This window comes from Mustelus asterias, chromosome 9 (assembly GCF_964213995.1).
Source record: "Mustelus asterias chromosome 9, sMusAst1.hap1.1, whole genome shotgun sequence".
Lineage (NCBI taxonomy): Eukaryota > Metazoa > Chordata > Chondrichthyes > Carcharhiniformes > Triakidae > Mustelus > Mustelus asterias.
In genome coordinates, this window is record NC_135809.1 from 15,524,848 (window position 1) to 15,551,109 (window position 26,262).

Sequence of the window (26,262 nt, forward strand, 5' to 3'; positions counted from 1 at the left end):
TTGAGGGACCAGGACAGGTTGTTGGTGATCTGGACACCTAGAAACTTGAAGCTCTCGACCATTTAACTTAATCTCCATTGATGTGGACAGAGCCATGTCCTCCACTACGCTTCCTGAAGTCGATGACTATCTCCTTCATTTTACTGACAAAGAGTCAACATAGATCAATGAGCACAGAGGGTAGTTGGCATGCAGGATTTTAAAGTTTAAAGTTTATTTATTAGTGTCACAAGTAGGCTTACATTAACACTGCAATGAAGTTACTGTGAAAATCCTCGAATGAGGGATAGGCTTTTGGCCGGATGGAGAGTTGGTTAAATTCTATGGGGCATGAAAGGCAGATCAGGGTATCACTGGGATAACTGAATCTGTAGGTGAGAGCTTCACTGATAGATGAGGTGAGGTAAGGCATGAGGGCTGCTTGGTGGCACAGTGGTTAGCACCTCAAACACCGCTTTCTTGCATTATTGCTTGCTCTTATGTAGAAATCTGAGTCGAACATCCTCAATGATAGACCCTCCACAGCCTTTGGGGTAGAGAATTCCAAAGATTTACCATTCTCTGCATGGGGGCCTACTTATTATTCTGAAATTGTGGCTCATGATCTAAGCCAACCCTCCAAGCACCCCTCCCCCACCCCTTCCTGTGTCCACCCTGCTGAACCCTGTAAGAAATTTGGGGGCGATTCTCTGTTGAATTTGTGTATAAACTGGGATAAATCACTTTTTTTTCAATGGGAGTTTCAAAATGAAGCTCCCACACTGTGCACTGCAGAAAGCACGAGCGAGATTCCCACTGGAGAGACTGGCAGCATAGCGCTGTGTGAGCCACTGCGCCTGCACCAATTTGTCAGCGCTGAGATCGGCACACACGCACTGTTAGCCTCCTGATCGCTGACCATGACCCCCGCATCACTGCCCCTCTGACCCCCTCACGGCCCGATCGCTGGCCCCACGAACATGTCTGGGCCAGCCTTGACGACCCCCCCCCCACAGCCCCGACTCCCTCGGCAGACCGACTCCCTGCCCAACGTTAAGTCCAGCCCCGATCGCTGGCCTCCATCCCACTGCCACTGATCTTAAGTGCAGAGTGGCAACAGGACCCCCAACCTCACTGATCTTCCACCAGGGGCCCTGCCCCTATAGGCCCCCAACCCTATGGCACTGCCCGATGCCTGGTGGGTAGTTCCAAGGTGCCCCCTGGGCATTGCCACTTTGCCCCTTGGGCACTGCAAGGGGCCAGGCTGGGCTGGCACTGCCAAGGTGGCAATGCCCAGGGGACACCCCCTCATCCCCCTCCAGCGAGGTCAGGCCACTAGCTCCCTGCAAGTGGGGAGCTATTGTAAACCCCGCTGGAATGAAACACCCCTGGCAGGGACGGGAAAGTTTCTAGTGGGCCTGGAGACTTCATTCCCGGGCCTGCTAATTACATTTAAATTGTATTAAAATCAGTATTTGCATACATTATACAGCTCCGTGCTGATTACTGGTGCGGAGCTGACGATGCTAGGAATCCAGCACCCGGAGACTCGCAGAGGCTGTAGCGCCCAGCGAGAAGACCACTAAACAGCCCCTGCTTGAGTCCCCTGGCCCACTGTGCTGCTAAAATAGCACAGCGGGCTGGGAGAATCGCCCCCTTCGTGTTTCATAGAACATAGAACATAGAACAGTACAGCACAGAACAGGCCCTTCGGCCCACGATGTTGTGCCGACCTTTATCTGAAACCAAGATCAAGCTATCCCACTCCCTATCATCCTGGTGTGCTCCATGTGCCTATCCAATAACCGCTTAAATGTTCCTAAAGTGTCTGACTCCACTATCACTGCAGGCAGTCCATTCCACACCCCAACCACTCTCTGCGTAAAGAATCTACCTCTGATATCCTTCCTATATCTCCCACCACGAACCCTATAGTTATGCCCCCTTGGAATAGCTCCATCCACCCGAGGAAATAGTCTTTGAACGTTCACTCTATCTATCCCCTTCATCATTTTATAAACCTCTATTAAGTCTCCCCTCAGCCTCCTCCGCTCCAGAGAGAACAGCCCTAGCTCCCTCAGCCTTTCCTCATAAGACCTACCCTCCAAACCAGACAGCATCCTGGTAAATCTCCTCTGCACTCTTTCCAGCGCTTCCACATCCTTCTTATAGTGAGGTGACCAGAACTGCACACAATATTCCAAATGTGGTCTCACCAAGGTCCTGTACACTTGCAGCATAACCCCACGGCTCTTAAACTCCAACCCTCTGTTAATAAAAGCTAACACACTATGGGCCTTCTTCACAGCTCTATCCACTTGAGTGGCAACCTTTAGAGATCTGTGGATATGGACCCCAAATCTCTCTGTTCCTCCACAGTCTTCAGAACCCTACCTTTGACCCTGTAATCCACATTTAAATTAGTCCTACCAAAATGAATCACCTCACATTTATCAGGGTTAAACTCCATTTGCCATTTTTCAGCCCAGCTTTGCATCCTATCTATGTCTGTTTGCAGCCTACAACAGCCCTCCACCTCATCCACTACTCCACCAATCTTGGTGTCATCAACAAATTTACTGATCCACCCTTCAGCCCCCTCCTCTAAGTCATTAATAAAAATCACAAAGAGCAGAGGACCAAGCACTGATCCCTGTGGCACTCCGCTAGCAACCTGCCTCCAATCCGAAAATTTTCCATCCACCACCACCCTCTGTCTTCGATCAGATATGATGTGGAGATGCCGGCGTTAGACTGGGGTAAACACAGTAAGAAGTTTAACAACACCAGGTTAAAGTCCAACAGGTTTATTTGGTAGCAAAAACCACACATTTTTGCTTTGGAGAACCATTTGGTAGCTTTTGCTACCAAATAAACCTGTTGGACTTTAACCTGGTGTTGTTAAACTTCTTACTTCGATCAGATAGCCAGTTACCTATCCAATCGGCCAACTTTCCCTCTATCCCACACCTCCTCACTTTCATTATAAGCCGACCATGGGGGACCTTATCAAATGCCTTACTAAAATCCATGTATATGACATCAACTGCCCTACCTTCATCAACACACTTAGTTACCTCCTCAAAAAATTCTATCAAATTTGTGAGGCACGACTTGCCCTTCACGAATCCGTGCTGACTATCCCGGATTAATCCGCATCTTTCTAAATGGTCGTAAATCCCATCCCTAAGGACCTTTTCCATCAATTTACCAATGAAACTGCCCCTCAGTTTTCTAAACCCCAGAGAATACAGACCCAGTCTCCTCAATCTCTCCTCATAGGACAGTGCCACCATCCCAGCAATCAGTCCGGTGAGGATTGGTTTCACTCCTCTGTGGCAAGTGTAATCTTCCTGAGGTAAGGAGATCAAAACTCTTCACTATACCCCAGGGGTTGGTTCACCAAGACTCTATGTACAATTGCAGTATAGAGCTGACACATCTTACAACTTTCTCTATGTTAAAGGCACTATTATTAGGACAAGTTTCTGGCATTGTTACATTTTACTAGCGCCAGTCGTGTAGCAACAGAAACATGGCGAAAGTATGCAACAAACCTTTTGTTAATCCTTCCTTAATCCTCCCACTTGCAGGGAGCTAGTGGCCTGACCTCGCTGGAGGTCAGGTATGAAGGGGATGAGGGGGTGTTGAGAAACCAATTAAAGAACAGGCTAATATCAACGCTAAGAAGAGTTGATGGGAGGATATAGTTAATCAGGAATTAGTGATCAGATGATGCCATACATGGACTTTTACAAAAATAAAGCACAAGGACAGTAGGAGAACAGAAACACCGAGACAGATAAGGCATCTCGGGAAGGAATAAGAGATTGTGAGGTAAGTCCTGATTTTTACACCACGAATTATCTCCGAAGTTTACAGGCTTTACATTGAGAATACTATCTTTTCTAGGTACCTGGAGGTGGAGAGTAGTGGCCATCGGAATGAAGTGCGTTTTCACTATCGATCTGGCAGCCATCAATCCCACACGGAGGTGTTCCCCTATGCTTTGGCTGATGACCAATGGCATCGGGTTGCCTTGGTCATTAGTGCATCCCACTTGATTTTATATGTGGACTGTAACAAGTAAGTAAATGGGGAAAGTGGATGTAGTTGGAATGCTCAATCTGTGAATGTGTGGCGAGTTGTAGGCGACTGGACTGCATCAAAGAGTAACAGCCATTGGCATTAATGGCACATGGGCAATTTGATCAATTTGATAATTTATTTTACTGCCGTTGATTGAACATTAGGGGAGGCGATGGCCTAGTGGTATTATCACTAGACTATTTATCCAGAAACTCAGTTAATGTTCTGGGGACCCTGGTTCGAATCCCACCATGGCAGACCATAGAATCCCTACAGTGCCGCAGGAGGCCATTCGGCCCATCAAGTCTGTAACGACAACAATCCCACCCAGGCTCTATGCTTGTATCCCCATGTATTTACCCTGCTAATCGCCTCCTGACACTAATGGCCAATTTAGGATGGCCAATCAACCTAACCTGCACAGCTTTGTAGTGTGGGAGGAAACCGGAGCACCCGAAGGAAACCCACAGATACAGGGAGAATGTACAAACTCCACACAGACAGTGACCTGAGGCTGGAATTGAACCCAGGTCCCTGGTGCTGTGAGGCTGCAGTGTTAACCACTGTGCCACCGTGCCGCACAGATGGTAGAATTTGAATTTTTAAAAAATCTGGAATTAAGGATCTACTGATGACCATGAAACCATTGTCGATTGTTGGAAAAACCCATCTGGTTCACTAATGTCCTTCAGGGAAGGAAATCTGCCGTCCTTACTGGTCAGCCTACCTACATGTGACTCCAGAGCCACAGCAATGTGGTTGACTCTCAATTGCCCTCCAAGGGCAACTAGGGATGGGCAATAAATGCTGGCCAGCCAGCGTCGCCCATGTCCCACGAATGAATGAAAAGAAATGTACATTATTATTACAGATCATTCATTTTCCCCTAAAATGGACAATTCCATATTGAATTAGAAATTCAAATTATCCCATAACCATTACAGCAGTCATCCCCACATCCCATGATATATACTATAGCATTCACAAAAGAGTCTGCTTAACAAGCTTGTGAAGGACATCCCACTTGAGGGAAAAGGACATGCCTACAGCTTACTAACTTGTCTAAATATTGAGATGCAGAATGTGGGCAGGGTTCATTTCTTGCCCATCCTAACCTGTCCCGAGAAGCTGGCAGCACAGTGTCTCCTTGACCTCTGCTGTCTCTGTGCTGATAAGGTTGCTACGGTGGTGTTAGGACATTGAGCCAGGAATGGCACTATTATGTCCACGCCAGGTTGGTATGTGACGTGGAAGCCACGATGGTCACCTGATCTTGCTGTTGACCCTTTTCCACCTTCACGGTAGAGGTCGGGGGTCGGAAAGCTCTTTTTGAAGCAGGCCTGATGAATTAGCGCAATGATTATAATCAGATTTCAATTATTAAAAGCATTCTAAAAATACATGAAAAATGGAACTATAGCCTTCTCTTAAAATTCTCAATTTTTACAAAAAAGCATTTCATGGTATTCATCATTTAAGATGTCATTCCATCAAAGACACTAACCCAGTTCAGTTGTCATCTGTAATATTTCGTCTGATTTAACAGCTCAGAAGGGGTGAGACATTCTAAAACTTAAAAGGAGCTCTTAGAATATTGTAATGTGTCATCGGTTTTTGAAGAAGGGTTTGAAAATGTGGGCTTTTTCACATGGAACAAAGAAGAATCAAACGGCATCTAATAGAGGTTTTACATTTTTACAATAATGAAAGCCTTTGGGAGAGTAAGGGGTGATTTTGTTCCCCAGTGATTGCAGGATCAGGATTAATGAGGCATAAACTCGAGATGGGTGAACCTCCTCGGAAAAGTTCCTCTCTTCTGCTGCAGTGGAAGCCCTGGGGCAGGGTTTACACTAAACCTCCCTTGAGGTTATGGTGTCAGGATAAGAGGAGCCCCAAGGGAACTCCCTCCTCCTTAATCAATGCTATCACACATGCACATGTGGAACGGTGGCACAGTGGTTAGCACTGCTGCCTCACAATGCCAGGGACCCAGGTTCAATTCCAGCATCGGGTGACTGTGCGGAGTTTGCATGTTCTCCCTGTATCTATGTGGGTTTCCTCCGGATGCTCTGGTTTCCTCTCACAGTCCAAAACTGTGTGGATTAGGTGGATTGAGCATGCTAAATTGCCCCTTAGTGTCAGGGGGATTAGGAGGGTAAATATCTAGGGTTAAGGGGACAGGGCCGGGGTGGGATTGTTGTCGGTGCCAGCTCGATGGGCCAAATGACCGCCTTCTTCACTATAGGGATTCTATGATTCTATCCATTCTCTTAGTCATTAGATTCACACTCTACTCACACTCAAAACACTCTAGTAATGCTTTATTTTCGATATCATGTTTTATTTTTGCTTGTAGGATTTATGAACGAGTTATTGAAAGGCCGAGTATGGACATCCCAACTGGCTCAACATTTTGGCTAGGACAAAGGAACAATGTTCATGGCCTTTTCAAGGTGAGTGTGTGTTATGATATTACCACTGCTATATTCTTAAGTACGAACATACATTTTTATTAATGGATAGAAACCTATTGTTTGAAAATGTATATCTCTATTCTGCATCACAAAGTTTATTTATTCATAAAGTTTATTTATTAGTCACAAGTAGGCTTACATTAACACTGTTACTGTGAAAATCCCCTAGTCGCCACACTCCGGCGCCTGTTCGGAGAATTTAGCATGGCCAATTCACCTAACCTGCACATCTTTGGACTGTGGGAGGAAACCGGAGCACCCGGAGGAAACCCACTCAGACACAGGGAGAATGTGGAGACTCCACACAGACAGTGACCCAAGCTGGGAATCGAACCCAGACCCTGGCGCTGTGAGGCAGCAGTGCTAACCACTGTGCCACCGTGCCACTCCTTGTTTTACTTTGTCGATAATAACTAAATAGGAACTTAGTGGGATTGGTTAATCAGCAATGATCTGGGTACCTGAATCAAGAATGATTTTCCAATCCTCCACTTAATGAGACAGTATTTTTCTCAACATAACAAAACCAGAGTTTGAAGAAAATTCATAATCTTCTGTGTACATAAACCGGTGGTAACATTTTAAAAAAAATCATGCTGAGTATAGGAAAGGGTGAACTGCTCCATGAATAGCACACGGATTTCCTTGGGAAATCCATGCAAAAGGGAGGACTGCATTACTGAATCATTCTTGGCAGCATTTGGGACATCTCCTATGTGGCCAGTACAAGAGCGAACGCACCTCACGTTTTCCTATGAATTGCCAGTGCAGGGACCCAGCTTTTATATTTAAAGAGCCTAACGCCTGTTTCAGGCAGGCAGCCTGGACACCTAATAAATGACTGAGGTGAGAATATGGGCCGGAATTCTCCGGCCAGTCCCACCGGCAGTGTACCTGCGCCTGCGGGTTTCCTGCTGGTGTGGTGTGACGGCAATGGGAATTCCCATTCACAGCAGCAGGACCAGAGAATCCTGCTGCTAGCAAACAACTCGCCACCTCCAGCGGCTGGGAGGCCAGAGAATGTGTCCATGGCACTTATGACACCGTTCAGGCTGTGGAAGATCACAACACCAAATTTAACGGCCTGCTGTCGATGTTAAGCCAGAGAAATGGGCGGTCACAAGTTCACTTTCTCTCCAAAAATCTCTAATCCTTTCTGTATTAACACTGATTAATTACTGAAATAACTCCTCAGAGAGGCCGGTGTCCCTTCACCAGATTCCCATTATTTACAAACTCAATTCCACTCCTAAGAGTTCTTCAGGTACAAAGTTAGAATCCGGAGTGTCTGTAGAATAGAAGCTGTCGAATCCCTACTGTGCAGAAGGAGGCCATTCGACCCATTGACTCTGTGCCGACTCTCCGAAAGAGCATCTTACCCAGACCCTAGCCCATCCCCATAATCCTGTGCATTTGCCACGGCTAATTAACCTTGACACCCCTCAATATATACGCCAATAAGACTCCTGATGGGGCAGACAACCATTACCTCAATCAGAGAGCTCATACTTCAAGAGGCCAACCTCATGGGCCTCGTTGGGGTCATTACAATTACCCAAGGTTCAATCATAAATTTCAGATGAAGTGATCATTTGGAATGATTAAAAAAGTAATTACAGACTTTTGTTGAGGGATTTCTAAAAAAATGCATTGAAGTTATATCTGTACAATAGCAAAGAAACGGGACCAATCCTAGACTAGCTGTAACTGAAGAATGTAATAATATAAAGAATTATATTAAAGTCCACTGCACTGATGTTCTGGAAATTGTTCTTTCTCCACAGGGTGTGATGCAGGATGTGCAGATTCTTGTGATGCCTCAGGGATATATTACTCAATGCCCGGACCTCAATCGAAGTATGATTAAGTTTAAGTTTATTTATTAGTGTCACAAATAGGCTTACATTAACACTGCAAGGAAGTTACTGTGAAAATCCCCTATTTACAACGCTCCAGCGTCTGTTTGGATACACTGAGGGAAAATTTAGCATGTCCAATGCACCGAACCAGCACGCCTTTAGGACTATGGGAGGAAACCGGAGGACCCGGAGGAAACCCACGCAGACACAGGGACAATGTGCAACAGGCAGTGACCTAAGCGGGAAATCGAACCTGGGTCCCTGGCTCTGTGAGGCAACAGTGCTAACCACTGTGCCACCATGCTGCCCTATAATGATTATATCAGCTGCGTGTGTGTGTGTGTACATACCTGAAATGAAATGTCTAAATATGCAGATGAAGGTATCATCAGAACTAAGACCATCAGTGCTACCAACCTGGCCATTCTTTTTCCATCCATTATCAGCACAGTTTTTAAAACAAAGGATGTCAGATGATTACTAAAAGCTATTTGGCAGCAATGTGCACTTTTAGTATGTCAGGGTAAATACCGTATTTTATAATCTTGTTTATTTGTGATTAGGAGGGTTTAATGATATCAAATGTTATCAAGGGCATTATGAATCAGAAAATGTTGCGTGTGCACAACCTCTGCAGGGGAAGTAAGTGTAGATGATGCTGGAAACTTATAGAATCCCTACAGTGCAGAAGGAGGCCATTCAGCCCATTGAGTCTGCACCGACTCTCTGACAGTGCATTTTACCCAGGCCCTCTCCCCACCCTCCCCTGCCCTATCCCCATAACCCTGTGCATTCCCACTAATCCCCCTAATCCCCCTAATCAACACATCTTGGGACACGAAGGGGCGATTTAGCACAGCCAATCAGCCCACTCTGCTCAGAGCTGACAAAGGGCCATCCAGACTCAAAACATTGGCTCTATTCTCTCCCCACAGATGTGTCAGACCTGCCGAGATTTTCCAGCATTTTCTGTTTTTGAGACAAATTCATGTAATGAACAAGACCCTTCTTCAGAACTGGTGTGATAGCATCACAGTTAATATGTTAACCTTTCCCTTTCCAATTCTGATCACCCTATCGCCTATTTCCGTCTTTAATTTTGAGTTTCCTGTTTTAATGTTTTCTCGAGTATTATCTTTGTCTTGAATCACGGACTCTCGCTTTCAAAACTCTATCGTTCCAGCCTGTCCAACATGCAACGATTTCCATGGACTTGTGCAGAAGATTATGGAGCTGCAAGATATTTTAGCCAAGACATCAGCAAAGGTCATTTATTTTTAGATTATCAATTTCTCTAATAATTAATTAAAAGAAATGATTTAATACATTGTTACACCTCCAGTTTACTCCACATTCAATGTAGTGTAAGCAAACAGAACAGTCATTTTTCACACAGTGGCTGAGATTTTGCACTTGTATTTGTCAATGCTCCCTCCCGTGCTGCCCTTTGGCATGGTGCCAGGCAGGGGGTAATGCCAGGAGGCAGTGCTGCGGGGGTTCCTCTGGGGTGTTTCTTCAGAAGGAACTCTTCAAAATGCAGCTAATGAAAATACAACAAAACTTACTCCAACTTATAAATCAAAGAAAGGGTTTAATAAAGAAACATCATTCCTCCAAACTTGGGGCCTCGTCCTGGACCAATCCAAGCTCCCCGCAATTCTACATAGTTCCTTATTTATAGTGAATCAGCTGGTCAGCTGACTATTACATCCCTCTGTAATTGGTCCCATGGCTTACTGGGTAGCTGACCCTTACAGCTTGTTCCTATTGGTCATATTACATCCAATACCAAGTTGTCACTGGTTACATTCTAACATGGGGAGCTCAAATCGGGGGGTGGGTTCCCCTTATCCATTAGGGAGGGGGCGGCTCCCATGTCTGTAGGGGAAGGGGGCATGGAGTGAGATGGCTTTCACATATCTGTGAGAGGATGGAGCCCATGGGGGGGAAGGGGGGTGTTGCCCATTAAGTGGGAGAGGGGGAGGTGCAGGTTCCTTTTTTTAAAATCAGAGGTTGGGATGCCCTTTAAAAACAGCACCCCAATTCCCAGCACTGTTAGCTTCTGCCAACCCCGCCCTGACGGCATGGGCCCATTCTCCATTTTGCTTTGTGTAATGTGTTGCATAATGTGGCGAGCAAAGCCAGCTAGCCAGGGAGCTGCATGCCCTGTTTCCTGCTACATCCAGCACTCTGTGTGAAAAAGGAGAAAGTTCCATTCAGCGTGAGTCACACAGTTAATGAGATGAATGACTAAGGGTTATTTTTGACCTTATTGATAGAGGAAGGATAGGAGACTGGGGAGAGGCCTCTGTTCTTCAAATAATGCCAAATGTACTGTATCTTGGTGTAATGGATAATGGAATGAAATCTTTGAGTATCTATTTCCACATTGAAAAGCAAGGGCGGAATTTTCCCATCCCACCCGCCATGGGAATTGTAGTGCGCTTCACACAGACCGTGCAAAGGTTTGTTGACCTCGGGCAGGATTTTCCGGCCTTGGAGCGAGCGCGATCGGAAAATCCCGCCCCAAAAGTATATTCTCTGATTTATTCAGCGAGCCTTATGAATTAAGAATATTACGAGACTTAGAGAGGATTTTCTGCCTCCCCAACCCTCCCTGCAGCATACCTTCTGACAGCGGAGGCAGCACACCATAGATTGGCAGCGGGATTTACCAGTCTTTGGGATTTTTGCCCCATGCTCTCTGCATCTGGGGAACCTGCCACTGGGCATGGGAGGGGGTGTTACCATCAGGGGGATTGGAAGATCCCGCCGGCGGGAAGGGCCAGAAAATTTCAGTCTTGTTTCCAGGTGTTTGTTGACTGCAGTACAGTCATTAATGGCTGCTTCTGGAGTATGCCGATGATTTGACAATCTTTTGGGTTTGAATTATTTTCTGTTGAGATCCTCTTATAGTAAATTATTCTGTTATCTCGTTGTTCTTGGTAAATTGTTGTTCTGAGGTTATGTTTGAAACCAATTAAAGCAAAGCAAATTGTAAAACTCCATGAAGCTTGACTGAAATACCTCGTTTCCCAAGTTGATCAGTTTAAAATGTAATATCTTGTATCAGAAATACAAAATAATCCCTTCTGTAGTGTGGAACCACTACTGATAGGTTTTGTGTCTGGGATCAGTTATATTGCTCCGAGCTCAATAAAATAGGCTGTTTGCTGTAATTACAAGTGAGACTTGAGATTTTCTTTTGCACAGGATGTGGGCATTCCCGGCAAGCCCAGCATTTATTGCCCATCCCCAATTGCCCTTGAAAAGATGGTGGTGAGCTACCTTCCTGAATGCCACTGACTTGCTAGGCCAATTCACAGAGCAATTAAGAGTCAACTACATTGCTGAGTGTCTGAAGTCAGATAGGACGAGGACAGCATGTTTCCTTTCCTAGGGGAGACTAGGATCCATGGGCACAGCCTCTGAGTAAAGGGACAACCTTTTAGAACCCCTGTCCTATCCCTACGTATTTACCAACAATCCCCCAACCTACACATCTTCGGACTCTAAGGGACAATTTAGCACGGCGAATCCACCTAACCTACACATCCTTGGATTGTGGGAGGAAACCCATGTAGACATGGGGAGAATGTATGAGCTCCACATAGACAGTCACCTGAGGCTGGAATTGAACCTGGGTCCCTGATGCTGGAAGGCAGCGGTGCGAACCACCGTGCCACGGTGCCACCATATCGTTCATTGCTGCTTTCTGCACAGCAACACCTTGGTCAATCAGGGCTGACTCACCAACCAATCAGCACCCTTTTTCTCCAGTAGTATAAATTTTTGTGATTGTTTGAAATTTGGCAGTCCTGCATTTGTCCTGATAAGTTCAAGACAAAAAGATTCAGCAACATGCCTCTCTTTTGAACAATATTCAAGTTCCGTGCTACCAGGTGACTGTTTTTAATTTGCTTTAAACGTGGCAATTTTGAGTGGTTTTAATCTGGCCTGACAAGGAGGCTTCATCAGAACATAATCTGAATATCGCACATTTCAGGAAGCAGCTCCCTCTCAGCAGTCAAAGCCTTTCTGCTTTTAAAATACCCAGCTGCTTATTTGCAAGAGATTATGGTGACTCAATCTGAATCAAAATGTTCACACAGCTATCTTACGCTGAGGAGAAGATGAACAGTTTGGACCATTGTTACTGTGAGAAGAGCTGTAAGGTGAAGGGCAGGATCTACAGAGAATCGGTGTACTGGGCAGATGGCTGTAGGAACTGCACGTGCAAGGTAACCAGCAACATTGCCTCTTTTATCAGAGAACAGTGCTGAAAGCTGACTCTTGCTTTGTTTTATATTCTCCCAGTTTCCATCTATAGAATTGTCTTGCTTGGTATATGAGGTGATATCAAAAACAGAGCATAGAATCAAAGAATCATATCATGCAGAAGTGGCCCTTTGGCCCATCGACACATTAGAAACACCTGAACTCCTATCTAATCTCATCTGCCAGCACTTGGCCCATAGCCTTGAATGTCGTGATGTGCCAAGTGCTCATCCAGGTACTTTTTAAAGGACTTGAGGCAACTCGCCTCTGCCACCCTCCCAGGCAGCGCATTCCAAACAGTTACCACCCTCTGGGTACATAGAACATAGAACAGTACAGCACAGAACAGGCCCTTCGGCCCATGATGTTGTGCCGAGCTTTATCTGAAACCAAGATCAAGCTATCCCACTCCCTATCATCCTGGTGTGCTTCATGTGCCTATCCAATAACCGCTTAAATGTTCCTAAAGTGTCTGACTCCACTATCACTGCAGGCAGTCCATTCCACACCCCAACCACTCTCTGCGTAAAGAACCTACCTCTGATATCCTTCCTATATCTCCCACCACGAACCCTATAGTTATGCCTCCTTGTAATAGCTCCATCCACCCGAGGAAATAGTCTTTGAACATTCACTCTATCTATCCCCTTCATCATTTTATAAACCTCTATTAAGTCTCCCCCCAGCCTCCTCCGCTCCAGAGAGAACAGCCCTAGCTCCCTCAACCTTTCCTCATAAGACCTACCCTCCAAACCAGGCAGCATCCTGGTAAATCTCCTCTGCACTCTTTCCAGCGCTTCCACATCCTTCTTATAGTGATAATAAAGGTAATAAAGGTTCTCCTCACATCCCCCCTAAAGCTTCTGTCCCTCACCTTGAACTTCTGTCCCCTTGTGACTGACCCTTCAACTAAGGGGAACAGCTGCTCCTTATCCACTCTGTCCATGTCCCTCATTATCTTGAACACCTCAATCAGGTCGCCCCTCAGTCTTCTCTGCTCCAATGAAAACAACCCAAGCCTATCCAACCTCTCTTCATAACTTAAATGTTCCATCCCAGGCAGCATCCTGGTGAATCTCCTCTTCCCCCCACTCCAGTGCGATCACATCCTGCAGCACAGGGAAAATTAAATGCATCGGGGGAAATATCCTCTCCTCCACCCACTCATTGATAATTTTCAATAGGCCACAGAAATTTCCATTTAGCACCAGTTTGAAAATGTCCCAAGATGTTCACAAAGAATAAAAGGAATAAAGGATTGGGCAGTGCATCACAGGATAAGGATTGGGAGACACCTTGGTTTAAGGAAATATGGATTTTGCAAAGGAACAATGCAGAAAGATGGAGGGGTTTAAGCACGGGTTGAAGAGAGCAGGGGCAAGATGGTGGAGATTCTCTTACCAATGTTAATGATAAGTGAGTGGTGATCCACAAAGGGCTCGAGTCGCATACTTGAAGGATTGGAGAAGGGATGTAAAGCTGCAATCGAATAGGCCAAGGGACCTCTCGTAAGCAATTAGGCTGAGCCAAGGGGGGCTGAATTTTCAATGGCCTGTGCCTGTGGGATTCCACTCCAAAGCAGAAGACAATTCTTGTTGGGCATTGGGCCAGATCCATCACACATCCTTATCGCTAAAGCAGGTATCTAGCAGGAGAGGAATTAATGGAATGGCTACCAGCCGTGGCATGGAAAGACATCAGTGAAGCTCCTTGAGGGGCTAATTACAGGTTCTCTCCTGATGCTGACCAGATTTTCTTAATCTGGTGCATGGGTTTTCAAGAGACTGCTCATTAAACTGTCCCAGTGGAGAAATGAAATCTGTTGCGCAGGATAAACTTAAAGAATGGCCTTCAGCAGCAATGGGTGAGAGGTACTTAATGCAAGAGAAAAAATAGCAAAGCCCAGGTCCAAGGTCCTTTCTTAAAAGAGGTGGTGTTACCAATGTTAATCCAGTTATAGAATCATCGAACCCTGATAGTGCAGAAGGAGGCCACTCAGCCCATTGAGTCCACACTGACCACAATCCCATCCAGGAATTTACCCTGCTAATCCGCCTGACACCACAGCCAATTTAGCATGGCGAATCCACCTAACCCGCACATCTTTGGACTGTGGGAAGAAACTGGAGCATCCAGAGGAAACCCATGCAAACACGGTGAGAATGTGCAAACTCCACACAGACGTGACCCATGGCCGGAATTGAGCCCGTGTCCCTGGCGCTGTGAGGTAGCAGTGCTAATCACTGTGCCTCCGTGCCACCCAGTTTAGGAGCCAATACACACAGGCTATTTCTGCTTGGAAACAGCAATAGGCAAAGGCCAGTCCAAGAACCACTGAATATTTCTTCTTTAATTGCACCGGCTAATTTTGTGGGCAGAATCAGCTTTGGGTGGAGTATATCTTAAACCAGTCTTCAAGTTTGCAGAAACTAGGGGTGGGAGGGCAGTTAGCGCTGGTGAGAACCTCTTTTGGGATTCTCCCAGCCCGATATGTACCCCGATATGATATTCATTTCAATATGTAGGGTGGCTATGGAGCCAGATTCTCCCGGATCTTACAAATCTTTGACCCTCAGGTGAAGCGGGAACCCAGTGCAAATCACTACTGGTCTCCACAATGGACACCAATCGCCATGGCCATGCCAGGTGGACAGGGAAATGGCTGGGTAGTGTCATGGCACTGCCCTCTGGCACCCTGGCAATGCCACCCTGTCAGTGCTACCTTGGCGCTGATCACTGCCAATATGACATGCCTGGCTAAATAGACTCGGTCATTTTGGAGTATAAACCGTGAAATTATTCCCCCTCCCTCCTTTAACTATCATAAACGAGAAGGGAATTTTATTAAGAAGAAACACAAAACAGGCTTCTGCTGGTTAGATTTCACAATTAATTGTACATCAACCTTTTTGCAATATTATCAGTTCCCTCAGAGCGCAACCCACAAGAGATGCACAGAAAGCTCGGTGTGTATAAATGGGCGAAGAATTATTGCAATGGTTAATAATGCATTAATGCTGATGTCTAATGAAGAGAGACTTTACAGAGCATCACAATGTTTTCCCCAGAATGGAACAGTCCAGTGCAAGAAGTTGATCTGCCCTCCTGAGAATTGTCCTCCGGGTAACGCTCCCGTCTACGTAGAAGGGAAATGTTGCAAGGAATGCCAACGTGAGTGTCTTATGATTTTATTTATAATTTGGTTCATATTTGCTTCCTTCTTAAAGGGATGAAAATCAAAACACTGGAGCAATTTATACTTCTCAACATTGGATATCTTTATTTTTTTCCAATTTTGATCCAATGTGAAATCTCAAAACCAATCCCAAGACAGTTGACAACACCACTTCATAAACAGCAGCTATTCATGGTACACAAGCACTCAGAATCTTATTTTTCTTGTTGCACCCTCGAGAATTGCCGTGTTTTCCACTTCCTGCCATTTTTCAATTTGAGCTATTTGTGAATTTAGAATGTAATTGCGCCGATGAACACTTAGTGCAATATGGTGGTGTACTGCAAACTTCATTATTTTTAATGTTCGCAAGTTTTGATTTGATTTGATTTGATTTATTATTGTCACATGTGTTAGTATACAGTGAAAAATATTGTTTCCGGCACACTATACAAAGCATACCGTTCACAGAGAAGGAAAGGAGAGGGTGCAGAATGTAGTGTTAAACTCATAGTTAGAGTGTAGAGAAAGATCAGCTTAATATAAGGTAGGTCCATTCAAAAGTCTGATGGTAGCAGGGAAGAAGCTATTCTTGAGTCGGCTGGTACTTGACCTCAGACTTTTGTATCTTTTACCCGATGGAAGAAGGTGGAAGAGAGAATGTCTGGGGTGCATGGGGTCCTTGATTATGCTGGCTGCTTTTCCGAGGCAGCGGGAAGTGTGGACAGGGTAAATGGGTGGGAGGCTGGGCTTCATTCACATCCCTTTGTTGTCTGTGGTTTAGGACAGACTCAGTCCAAAGATTGACCACCAAAGTGTCTGTAATCTTGAGGGAGCAGGCCTCTCTCTCTTACTCTCCACTGTGCATTGATTTGATTTGATTTGATTTATCATTGTCACATGTATTAGTATACAGTGAAAAGAATTATTTCTTGCACTCTACATAGACAAAGCATACCATTCATAGAGAAGGAAAGGAGAGAGTGCAGAATGTAGTGTTACAGTCATAGCTAGGGTGTAGAGAAAGATCAACTTAATATGAGGTCGGTCCATTCAAAAGTCTGACAGCAGCAGGGAGGAAGCTGTTCTTGAGTCGGGTTGGTACATGTCCTCAGACTTTTGTATCTTTATCCCGACGGAAGAAGGTGGAAGAGAGTATGTCCAGGATGTGTAGAGTCCTTGGTTATGCTGGCTGCTTTTCCAAGGCAGTGGGAAGTGTAGACAGAGGGTGGCATGGCGGCGCAGTGGTAAGCACTGCTGCTTCACAGCTCCAGGGACCTGGGTTCGATTCCCGGCTTGGGTCACTGTCTGTGTGGAGTTTGCACATTCTCCTCGTGTCTGTGTGGGTTTCCTCCGGGTGCTCCGGTTTCCTCCCACAGTCCAAAGATGTGCAGGTTAGGTTGATTGGCCATGCTAAAATTGCCCCTTCGTGTCCTGAGGTGCGTAGGTTAGAGGGATTAGTGGGTAAATCTGTAGGGATATGGGGGTAGGGCCTGGGTGGGATTGTGGTCGGTGAGGACTCGATGGGCCAAATGGCCTCTTTCTGCACTGTAGGGTTTCTATGATTCTATGAGTCAATGGATAGGAGGCTGGTTTGTGTGATGGACTGGACTACGTTCATGTCCCTTTGTAGTTTCTTGCGGTCTTGGACAGAGCAGGAGCCATACCAAGCTGTGATACAATCAGTTACATCAGTGGCACTGATATGTGCTCTCCTGCTCTCTGCGCTTCATGTCCCACCCAAAAATTACTCTCTGGGGGTAGTGATTCTTCAGCTATTACCACTCCCGAGCCCTAACCTCTCCTCTTCTGGTGCAAATAGCAGAGCGAACAGGAGAAAAATATCCCAAAAGGTTTTACAGGAACGCTGTTCGAGGGGTATCTGTGGGAATGAAGCTCCAGGACATGTACAAAATCAGTTGTGGGCAGAAAAAAGGATGGTGGTGAAGTTGGAAGTTGCCTTAAGACCCAGAAGCAGTGAGGAAATGTATTTTGGTCCAGGACTGTCAATGCTTGGCCAGGAACTGGTCTGTAGCTGAGTCTGAGAAACCATGTCGGCCAGTCACAGATACAGCAGGCATCAGAGACCGTGAGGAATGGGCTATAAATTGAGCAACATTACTTTACAATATAAGCCATTGAACAGCAGATCAGAGATACAGCAGAAGCATAGGGCGGAATTCTCCAATCTGGGACTAAGCCCCCTGCTGAAGACACCGGGACAGGGAGTGTTGCCCACTGCAGAGGATGGTGGGAAACCACACCATGTTTTCCGTCCCCAGCGTAATTGATTATGCATCTGGTGGGTTTTGTGCCATCTGCTGTGGTGACGCGGAGTTGATCGTATGCATCCTGCTGTCATACCTGGAGGCCATATTGAAAAGGTGCCCAACATCATTGACCCATCATTGAAGAAAGAAGGTGGATCTCCAGGAACACACAGAGGCTGGAATGTCCACCTGATAGATGTCCTCCTGAGGCGTCCCAGGGCCCAAGGTCACCAGAGGTCTCCACCCCAAACTCGAGACGGAGCCCCAGGTCACCTTCAGGTAAGTCCTGACTTTTGCACGTCCCATTGGTCCAGACGTGTTCTCGACTGGCGTGTTTTCCACAGTGAATCGGGCATGGAGGGCGGAAAGATCCTGGTCTGTAATGTTTGGGCCTCCCACCAAGTTCTCCCGCCACCACCCGTCATTGATGTCACTGGTTGGGGCATGGGAGAATTCCGCCAATAGTCCCAATATCCTGGGAAGTGCTCATCATCAAAATCAAAGCGCATTCATTGAATAAAATGAACCTTGATTACTGAATACGAAAGCTTTGCATTTATGTAGAGCCTTCCATAAGTCTGGATGTCACAAAGTGCTTTACAGCCAATTAAGTACTTTTGAAATGCGGTTGCTGTTGGAATGTAAAAGTGCAGCAGTAAATGCACGCACAGCAAGATCCAAAAGGAGTGAGATATTGATCAGATAATCTGTTTTAATGATGTTAGTTGAAGGATAAATGTTGGCCAAGAATTCTGTTCTTCTTTGTAATTCTGTCATGGGATCTTTTACTTATGTCTGAGAATGCAGCTGGAGTTCTACCAGAATTATCTGTCCCAGAGTTTTCTTCATTTGTGCACCACTAAACCGTCTTGGCGACACTTAAAGTTTGAAAAAAAGTTTATTTATTAGTCACAAGTAAGGCTTACATTAACACAACAATGAAGTTACTGTGAAACTCCCCTAGTTGCCACACTCCGGCGCCTGTTCGGGTCAATGCATCTAACCCTAATGCACCTAATCTTTTGGACTGTGGGAGGAAACCTGAGCACCCGGAGGAAACCCAAGCAAACACGGGGAGAACGTGCAAACTCCACACAGACAGTGACCCAGGCCGGGAATTGAACTTGGGTCCCTGGCGCTGTGAGGCAGCAGTGCTAACCACTGTGCCATCGTGCCGCCCCACTTCAGATGTGTTTTAGCAACTGGCAGGTTAAAGTCTCAATTCCGCACTCCACTGTTGGATTTCTCTCTTTCAAAAATGAAACTCTTCATCTGATAGCGGCCCTGTTTGTGTGACATTCATGAACATCCAGAGCCGATTCTCTGAAAGCTTCACTGATCGCTTTGCTATGATTAAGCATACGCGATAGTGGATAAATGAACAGAATTTCACCAAATGACGCAGGTTGTGAGCTACAAGCAGAATAGTTGACAGGAGTCTTCAAATAGAGATTTCAATCAACATAATTTGGCCTGATATATCAAAATTGCAACTGCAATACTCGATAACTATTTCTCCTCTCTCACACGGGGTATGCTGCTCAAGCAGTGGCTTGCCATCCAGCATCATCCGTTTTTGCTGGAATAATATTAAAGCAAAGTCATTTGTCAGTGCAATCTGCAGACTGTATCTCTACCAAAATAGATAAGCCATCAGCGTTTAGGTTTCGTCTGCTTCCCGCTTGACATAGCATTATTTCATAATTTGCAGGTACTTGTGAAAGTGATGTAAATCATTTTTACAACTCATACCTGAGTGCACTCATGAGTGAAGAGCTTGCCTACAATAACCTTCACTGGGAATATTTAACTATCCTCCATTCTTCAAGGGGACTCTTTTTCATTTCTTGTGACTGTTTTGTTGTACTAATAGGTCTGTTTGTTACAGTAGTAGTGCACCCATTACAAAGGTTACAGCAGCTTCTGAAGATTTACGTTTAAATTCCATTGCACCAAATCATATTTGCATTGCAATTTGTGCATGTGAACATAGAATTGTGTTGTCAGATGTTTGGGACACTCAATTGGAAACATGGCCAAAATGAGCTTGGTACCCGGGTTGTTTGCACTATCAATTTTCCTGTACAACTAGTACACCAGCCCACATCCCATTTCATAGAACTCCTGCAGTGCAGAATGAGGCCATTTGGCCCATCGTGTCTGCACACTCCGGGCCTTTTCAGATACACTGATGGAGAATTTAGCATGGCCAGTGCACCTGACCAGCACGTCTTTCGGACCGTGGGAGGAAACCGGAGCACCCGGAGGAAACCCATGCAGACACGGGGAGAACATGCAGACTCCCCACAGACAACGACCCAAGCCCGGAAATCGGGTCCCTGGCGGTGTAAGGCAGCAGTGCTAACCACTGTGCCACCGTGATCTCCCAATCGGGCACCGTAACCTCAGGTCAAATTCTTATTTAAATGTCTGCCCAGGATTTTCACGACCGTACGATTAGCGGAAATTCCTGGTGTATGACTTTCTTGGTGTATGACTTTTGAGTCATTTACAAGAAAGGCAGGGAAGCTGTGGTCTCTTTAAACTCCCTGCTCACTGTGAATCTGACTTATTGATCTCTCAGCAGAGTGGAAGCAGCAGTGGACTGGTGAGGATGTTGAAATGATTAAAGTATCAGTAGTTTGGCACTACAGAGTGTGTTCAACATCATCAATTACAAACCTGGTGATGATAGAATGGTACCCTGTGTTCCCAGTGAGATTTAATTGATGAATTCCAAAAATAGCAACTCGGAGGAATTTGTGAGTTTTCCTTCTGTTTCTTAAATTACAAACTTGTGGATCTTCTCAATGGGTAGCGCCTCAGCAGTAATTGTTTTCAGGCACTTACTTATTTTAATGAGCAGCCGAGGCACACTGTTTAAAAAAAATGTATTGTGCAACATTCATGTATACTCATCAACCTTCCGTGGCGTTACTGAGTTAGGCTGGCTATGCGGTGGGGTGGAGTTTGACTTTTAGTGCCCATTCTTGCTGTCGTAAGGGCTGAAGCATTCTGAAGTGTGGGCGGTCGGTGTTTTTAAACGACCGGGCAAGTTGTCAGCATCGACCCTGAAGCAGCCCGCTGCTTGGGGAGGGTAGGAAGCCAGTCGGTTGATCTGGAGGTGCAGAGGTGGAAGGTGACGGGCGGCACGGTAGCACAGTGGTAAGCACTGCTGCTTCACAGCTCCAGGGACCTGGGTTCGATTCCCGGCTTGGGTCACTATCTGTGTGGAGTTTGCACATTCTCCTCGTGTCTGCGTGGGTTTTCTCCGGGCGCTCCGGTTTCCTCCCACAGTCCAAAGATGTGCGGGTTAGGTTGATTGGCCATGCTAAAATTGCCCCTTAGTGTCCTGAGATGCGTAGGTTAGAGGGATTAGTGGGTAAAACATGTAGGGATATGGGGGTAAAGTCTGGGTGGGATTGTGGTCGGTGCAGACTTGATGGGCCGAATGGCCTCTTTCTGTACTGTAGGGTTTCTATGATTTCTGATTTCTGTGATTCCAGTGGGGCCCCAAGAACAGACTAGCAGCGAGCCGGAATTCTGTGTGGCCGGCGGGAAACATTTCTGCTTCTAGTGCAAAAGGTTATGGGTCATTTAGGGTGGCATGGTGGCACAGTGGTTAACACTGCTGCCTCACAGTGCCAGCCTGCCGGCCTCTGTCTGTGTAGAGTTTGCACATTTGCCCCGTGTCTACGTGGGTTTCATCCAGACGCTCCGGTTTCCTCCCACAGTCCAAAGATGTGTGGGTTAGATTGATTGGCCATGCTAAATTGACCATTAGTGTCAGGGGGATTAGCAGGGTAAATATGTGGGTTATGGGGATAGGGCATGGGTGGAATTGTTGTCAGTGCAGGCTTGATGGGCCGAATGGCCTCTTTCTGCACTGTAGGGATTCTATTTTATTCTATTGCACGATTCCTTTAAGAACCGTTGGTTGGGCCTGTCAATGCCTGAAACAAATAGGTAGATTATGTGCAGCAAATTCTCCACTCATTTGTATCACAGAATTGCAATTGAGGTCCAATATATATTATTGCATCCTAATTCGCAAGTTATGTGACCTGTTGCTTGAAGCCTATCTAAAGGCCCGACCAAAATGGTCGTTCCAGAAGGCAAGTGTAAATCTATGATTCTAAATGAGGCAATAAGTGATCTAGAGCTGCCCTGTTTGCATTGGATGTACAGAGCTAAAACGATCTTGGTTTGTGTTTTAGGAGGCTGAGGGAAGCTCCAGTTCCTTCTCTTGCAAAGTAACTTCACCTTTGCAGCTCAGGTGGTAAACAGGCAGAGTGAGTTTGCCCACCTGTGATAGAACCAGCTCCATTTCCATTCCATTTCCCAGGGTGGAAATGTCATTAACGAGGGGGACATGGGTTTAAGGTAAGAGGGAGGAAGTTTAAAGGAAATGCGAGAAGCAAGTGTTTTTACACAGAGGGTGGTAAGTGCCTGGAATGCACTGGCCAGAGGAGGTGGTAGGAGCGGATACGATAGCAACATTTAAGAGGCATCTTGACAGATCCATGAGTAGGCAGGGAATAGAGGGATACGGACCGTGTAGAGACAAAAGGTCTTTGGTTTAGAAAGGTGTCATGCGTTGGAGCAGGCTTGGTGGGCTGAAGGGCCTGTTACTGTGCTGTACTGTTCTGTTCTTTGATGTCAAATATAAATGGCTCCATAAGTGGCAGGTGATTTGTTCCATCAGTTTTCCAGCCAGGTATTGAGCCATAAAAATGCCCCCCATTGTTTTTGTGTGTGGGGAGATTACAGTGCCACCCTCTGGAGAAACATGGATTAGCATTCTGGTTGCAATTCAATTGCAGCATGACCATCTTGAATGGCGCACCCACAGCAATCTTTCCAATCTGCGTTAGATTCTATATTTGGCCACGAAGGCATCTTTTGACTTTTTGTTTTAGATAAAACAAGTCAAATTGATTATCTCAGATATGAAGTGTGAGCATTTAGACTGTTTTCACTTTTCATTTAAACTACAGACCCTTTGAACATCCATAAGTCTGAATATCTGTTCATAACTTTGCTGTAAATGTCAAAGTTGACTGCAAACTTTTCCCAAATTAAAACAATGATGGTTTGAATGAGTAAAGCTCAACAACGCTCAGGGAGCTCAATGGTATTCAGCACAAAGCAGCCCACTAGACTGGCACCCCATCTGCCATCTTAAACATTCAGCCCCTCCATCATCAGTGCACAGTGGCAGCAGTGTGCATCATCTACAAGATGCACTGCAGCAATTTATAAAGGCTCCTTGGATAGCACTTTCCAGACCTCATAGAATCTCTCCAGTGCAGAAGAGGCCACTCGGCCCATTGAGTCTGCACCGACTCTCTGACAGAGTGGGCAGCATTTTAAGACCTCATCGCATCCGTTTTGCGGCGGGAAAATGTCACAAAATCGGGCGTGATGCGACTAGTGGGAATGGCACCCGTTTCATGCCCATTCCCATTTTACCGAGAAAATAAATTTGATGTGATCAGGAGCCCGCCCAAAATGGGCGAAATGTCAAATTGCATTTTTTTTGCATTCATCACAATGTAATTAGTGAGTTTCACTCGCAATCGTCCCAGCTCACCGGCCTTAACTACCTCACACGCTGCAGCCGGATCGGTCAGGAAAACACCTCATGTATAAAAGTCAGATTCAAGTGCTTGATTAGTGAGGGTGAGCGAGGAGATAAGTCTCTGCATTCAGACTGCTCCATGCTGCTCAGAGGGGGTTGTTTCATTGTGGCCATGTTGTATTTCGGGTTGTGGGGGGGGCTGTGAGTGTGTGTGGGGTGTGGGGGGCTGTTGTTGCTCAGGGGCTCCAACCTCGGACTCTTGGCACAGACCCGGCTCAGAGCGCTGACCTCGGGTCTTAGCGCTGACTCTGGGTCCTAGTGCTGGCAGCAGCAAGCACTGTTTCAGATGGGGGATGGGCTGGAAACTCTCTGAAGTGGCAGTGCTGCAGCCTCACGATTTGTCAAGCAGCAGTGTCCATGGCCACGACTGCATGGTTTCTGGATGTGTGTTTGTGAGTAGGGGGGGCAAATGGGGGGGACTGCATTTCCATTCTGGGGTCCGTGGAGGGGTATGGGGAGTGTGTGTTGCTGGGGGACTCTGAAAGGAGACAGTGTGACACCTGTGCCATTTGTTGCAGAACCTGGCACCTCAGGTCACCGGGGGGCCGGGGGGGGGGTGGGGGGGGGGTGGGCGGTGGGGGCACCCGGCACCCACTCCCGGTGGCTGTGAAGGTGATGGCTGTCTGAAACTTCTATGCCACCAGGTCTTTCCAGGAGACCTATGTGGCATTTCCCAACCTTCCATCCACAAGTGTGTCAAGGAGGTCAGAGATGCCTTGTATGCTGGCCAGCATATTAAATTTGACCTGGACTAGGTCCAGAAGGAAGCTTGGGCTGCAGGATTCACGGCCATCGTGGGGATGCCAAATATGCAGGGGGCTATAAACTGCACCCACATCACCCTCAAGGCCCCGGTGAAGAATCCAGGAAGGTTCATGAACAGAAAGGGCTTCCATTCAATAAATATGCAATTGGTGTGTGTCCATCAGGTGAATATCATGCACGTCTGCGCCAGACACCCCGGCAGCATGCATGCCAACTTCATATTGAGGAGTTCTGATGTCGCGGAGTCTTTGAGGAGGAGCCCAGGGTGCAGGAATGGCTCATGGGGGACATGGGGTACCAGCTTCGGACTTGGCAGATGACACCTCTGTGGAGGCCTGAGACTGAGGTGGAGACCCGATATAATAAGGCCCACGTTGCCACCTGTTCAATAGTGGAGCGGTGCATAGGGCTCCTCAAAATGTGGTTCCGGTGCCTGGACCATTCTGGCGGGACCCTTCGATATAGCCCCCTGATATCGTCCCGCATTGTGGTGGTGTGCTGCGCCCCACACAACCTGGCACAGAAGCAAGGAGACTTTTTTGAGGAGGAGGAGGACATAGAGGCCGACTAGCCAGGTGTCATCGCTGGGAAGAGGCGGTCCAGCAGGAGGAAGAGGAGGAAGAGGAGGAAGATGACGACAAGCAACACCACCTAGGCGCTGGAAGGTTGGAAGCAGCAAAGCTCAGGCGTGTCAGGGCAGTGAAGGAGGCCCTGATCACCACATGCTCTTTTGTCACAAGGAGCCTGTGTTGCCGCATGTGGTTCCCATTTCCCCCCTTCCCTCTCCCCCCCCCCCAAGTCCTACAATCTCCTGCAACATTGTAACGCCAGAGTGATGGGCCTGGGTGCATTGTGTTAGTGAGTTTCTGTGGCAGGCAGGAGGGTGATGACGACTCACGAAGCGCCATTGTGATGATGCTCTGGCGCAAATTAGCCTGACTCCTACCTGAGCTCTGCATGCACCCTGGCACCTGGGCCCATGTCTGGGTGGTGGGTAAGGGAGCACTAAACCCCCATGTAGGGCCCCGGGGCTGGTAGGAGGGAAGGAATCTCCCGTGGGTTCTGGGGATGCCATGGCAGATGCTGTAAGTTGCTGCCAATGCATGCCACCCACTCTAGCCAGTGAATTATTTGATTTTCTCAGTAGCAGTGCGTCGAGGGGCCTCCCCCACTGACATCAACGTGCAGGGTCCCTCCAGTGACTTTCGGGGTAAATACATTCCTGTTAGAAGCTAATTAAAGACAAGTTAGTCACAGGTGTGGGGTGAAATAACATTTATTGTTGCCAATAATATTGCTTTCAAAATAAGTGAGAATACAAAAACATCTGAACGTGGGACTTTAAAGTGCCTAAATATTCTGTCTACCTAGTGTGAGAGGTAGGTGAGAGGGGCGAAGTATAACTCAGATATTAGAGGGATGTTTTTTACACAGAGGGTGGTGGGGGCCTGGAATGCGCTGCCAAGTAGGGTGGTGGAGGCAGGCACGCTGACATCGTTTAAGACTTACCTGGATAGTCACATGAGCAGCCTGGGAATGGAAGGATACAAACGATTGGTCTAGTTGGACCAAGGAGCGGCACAGGCTTGGAGGGCCGAAGGGCCTGTTTCCTGTGCTGTACTGTTCTTTGTTCTTTGTTCTTTGTTGCCCTTCACCCGTGCCACCTTAGTGCCGCTACAACTTCCTAACTTTACGTGGTCTACCACTGCGTCTCAGTGTCTCCCCAGATTGT

At 46.7% G+C, this 26,262-nt stretch overlaps 1 protein-coding gene across 2 annotated transcripts in view; it reads left to right on the forward strand.

Annotated features, from left to right (window-relative positions):
- LOC144499079 (protein kinase C-binding protein NELL2-like) overlaps window positions 1-26,262 on the forward strand; it is a 272,572-nt gene that overhangs the window by 58,028 nt on the left and 188,282 nt on the right. For both annotated transcript variants that reach the window (XM_078221141.1, XM_078221142.1), the window contains exons 4-9: window positions 3,892-4,065; window positions 6,425-6,521; window positions 8,327-8,399; window positions 9,585-9,667; window positions 12,514-12,642; window positions 15,748-15,850. In XM_078221141.1, the coding sequence (XP_078077267.1) occupies window positions 3,892-4,065; window positions 6,425-6,521; window positions 8,327-8,399; window positions 9,585-9,667; window positions 12,514-12,642; window positions 15,748-15,850 (659 nt within the window). The remainder of the gene's footprint in view (window positions 1-3,891; window positions 4,066-6,424; window positions 6,522-8,326; window positions 8,400-9,584; window positions 9,668-12,513; window positions 12,643-15,747; window positions 15,851-26,262) is intronic.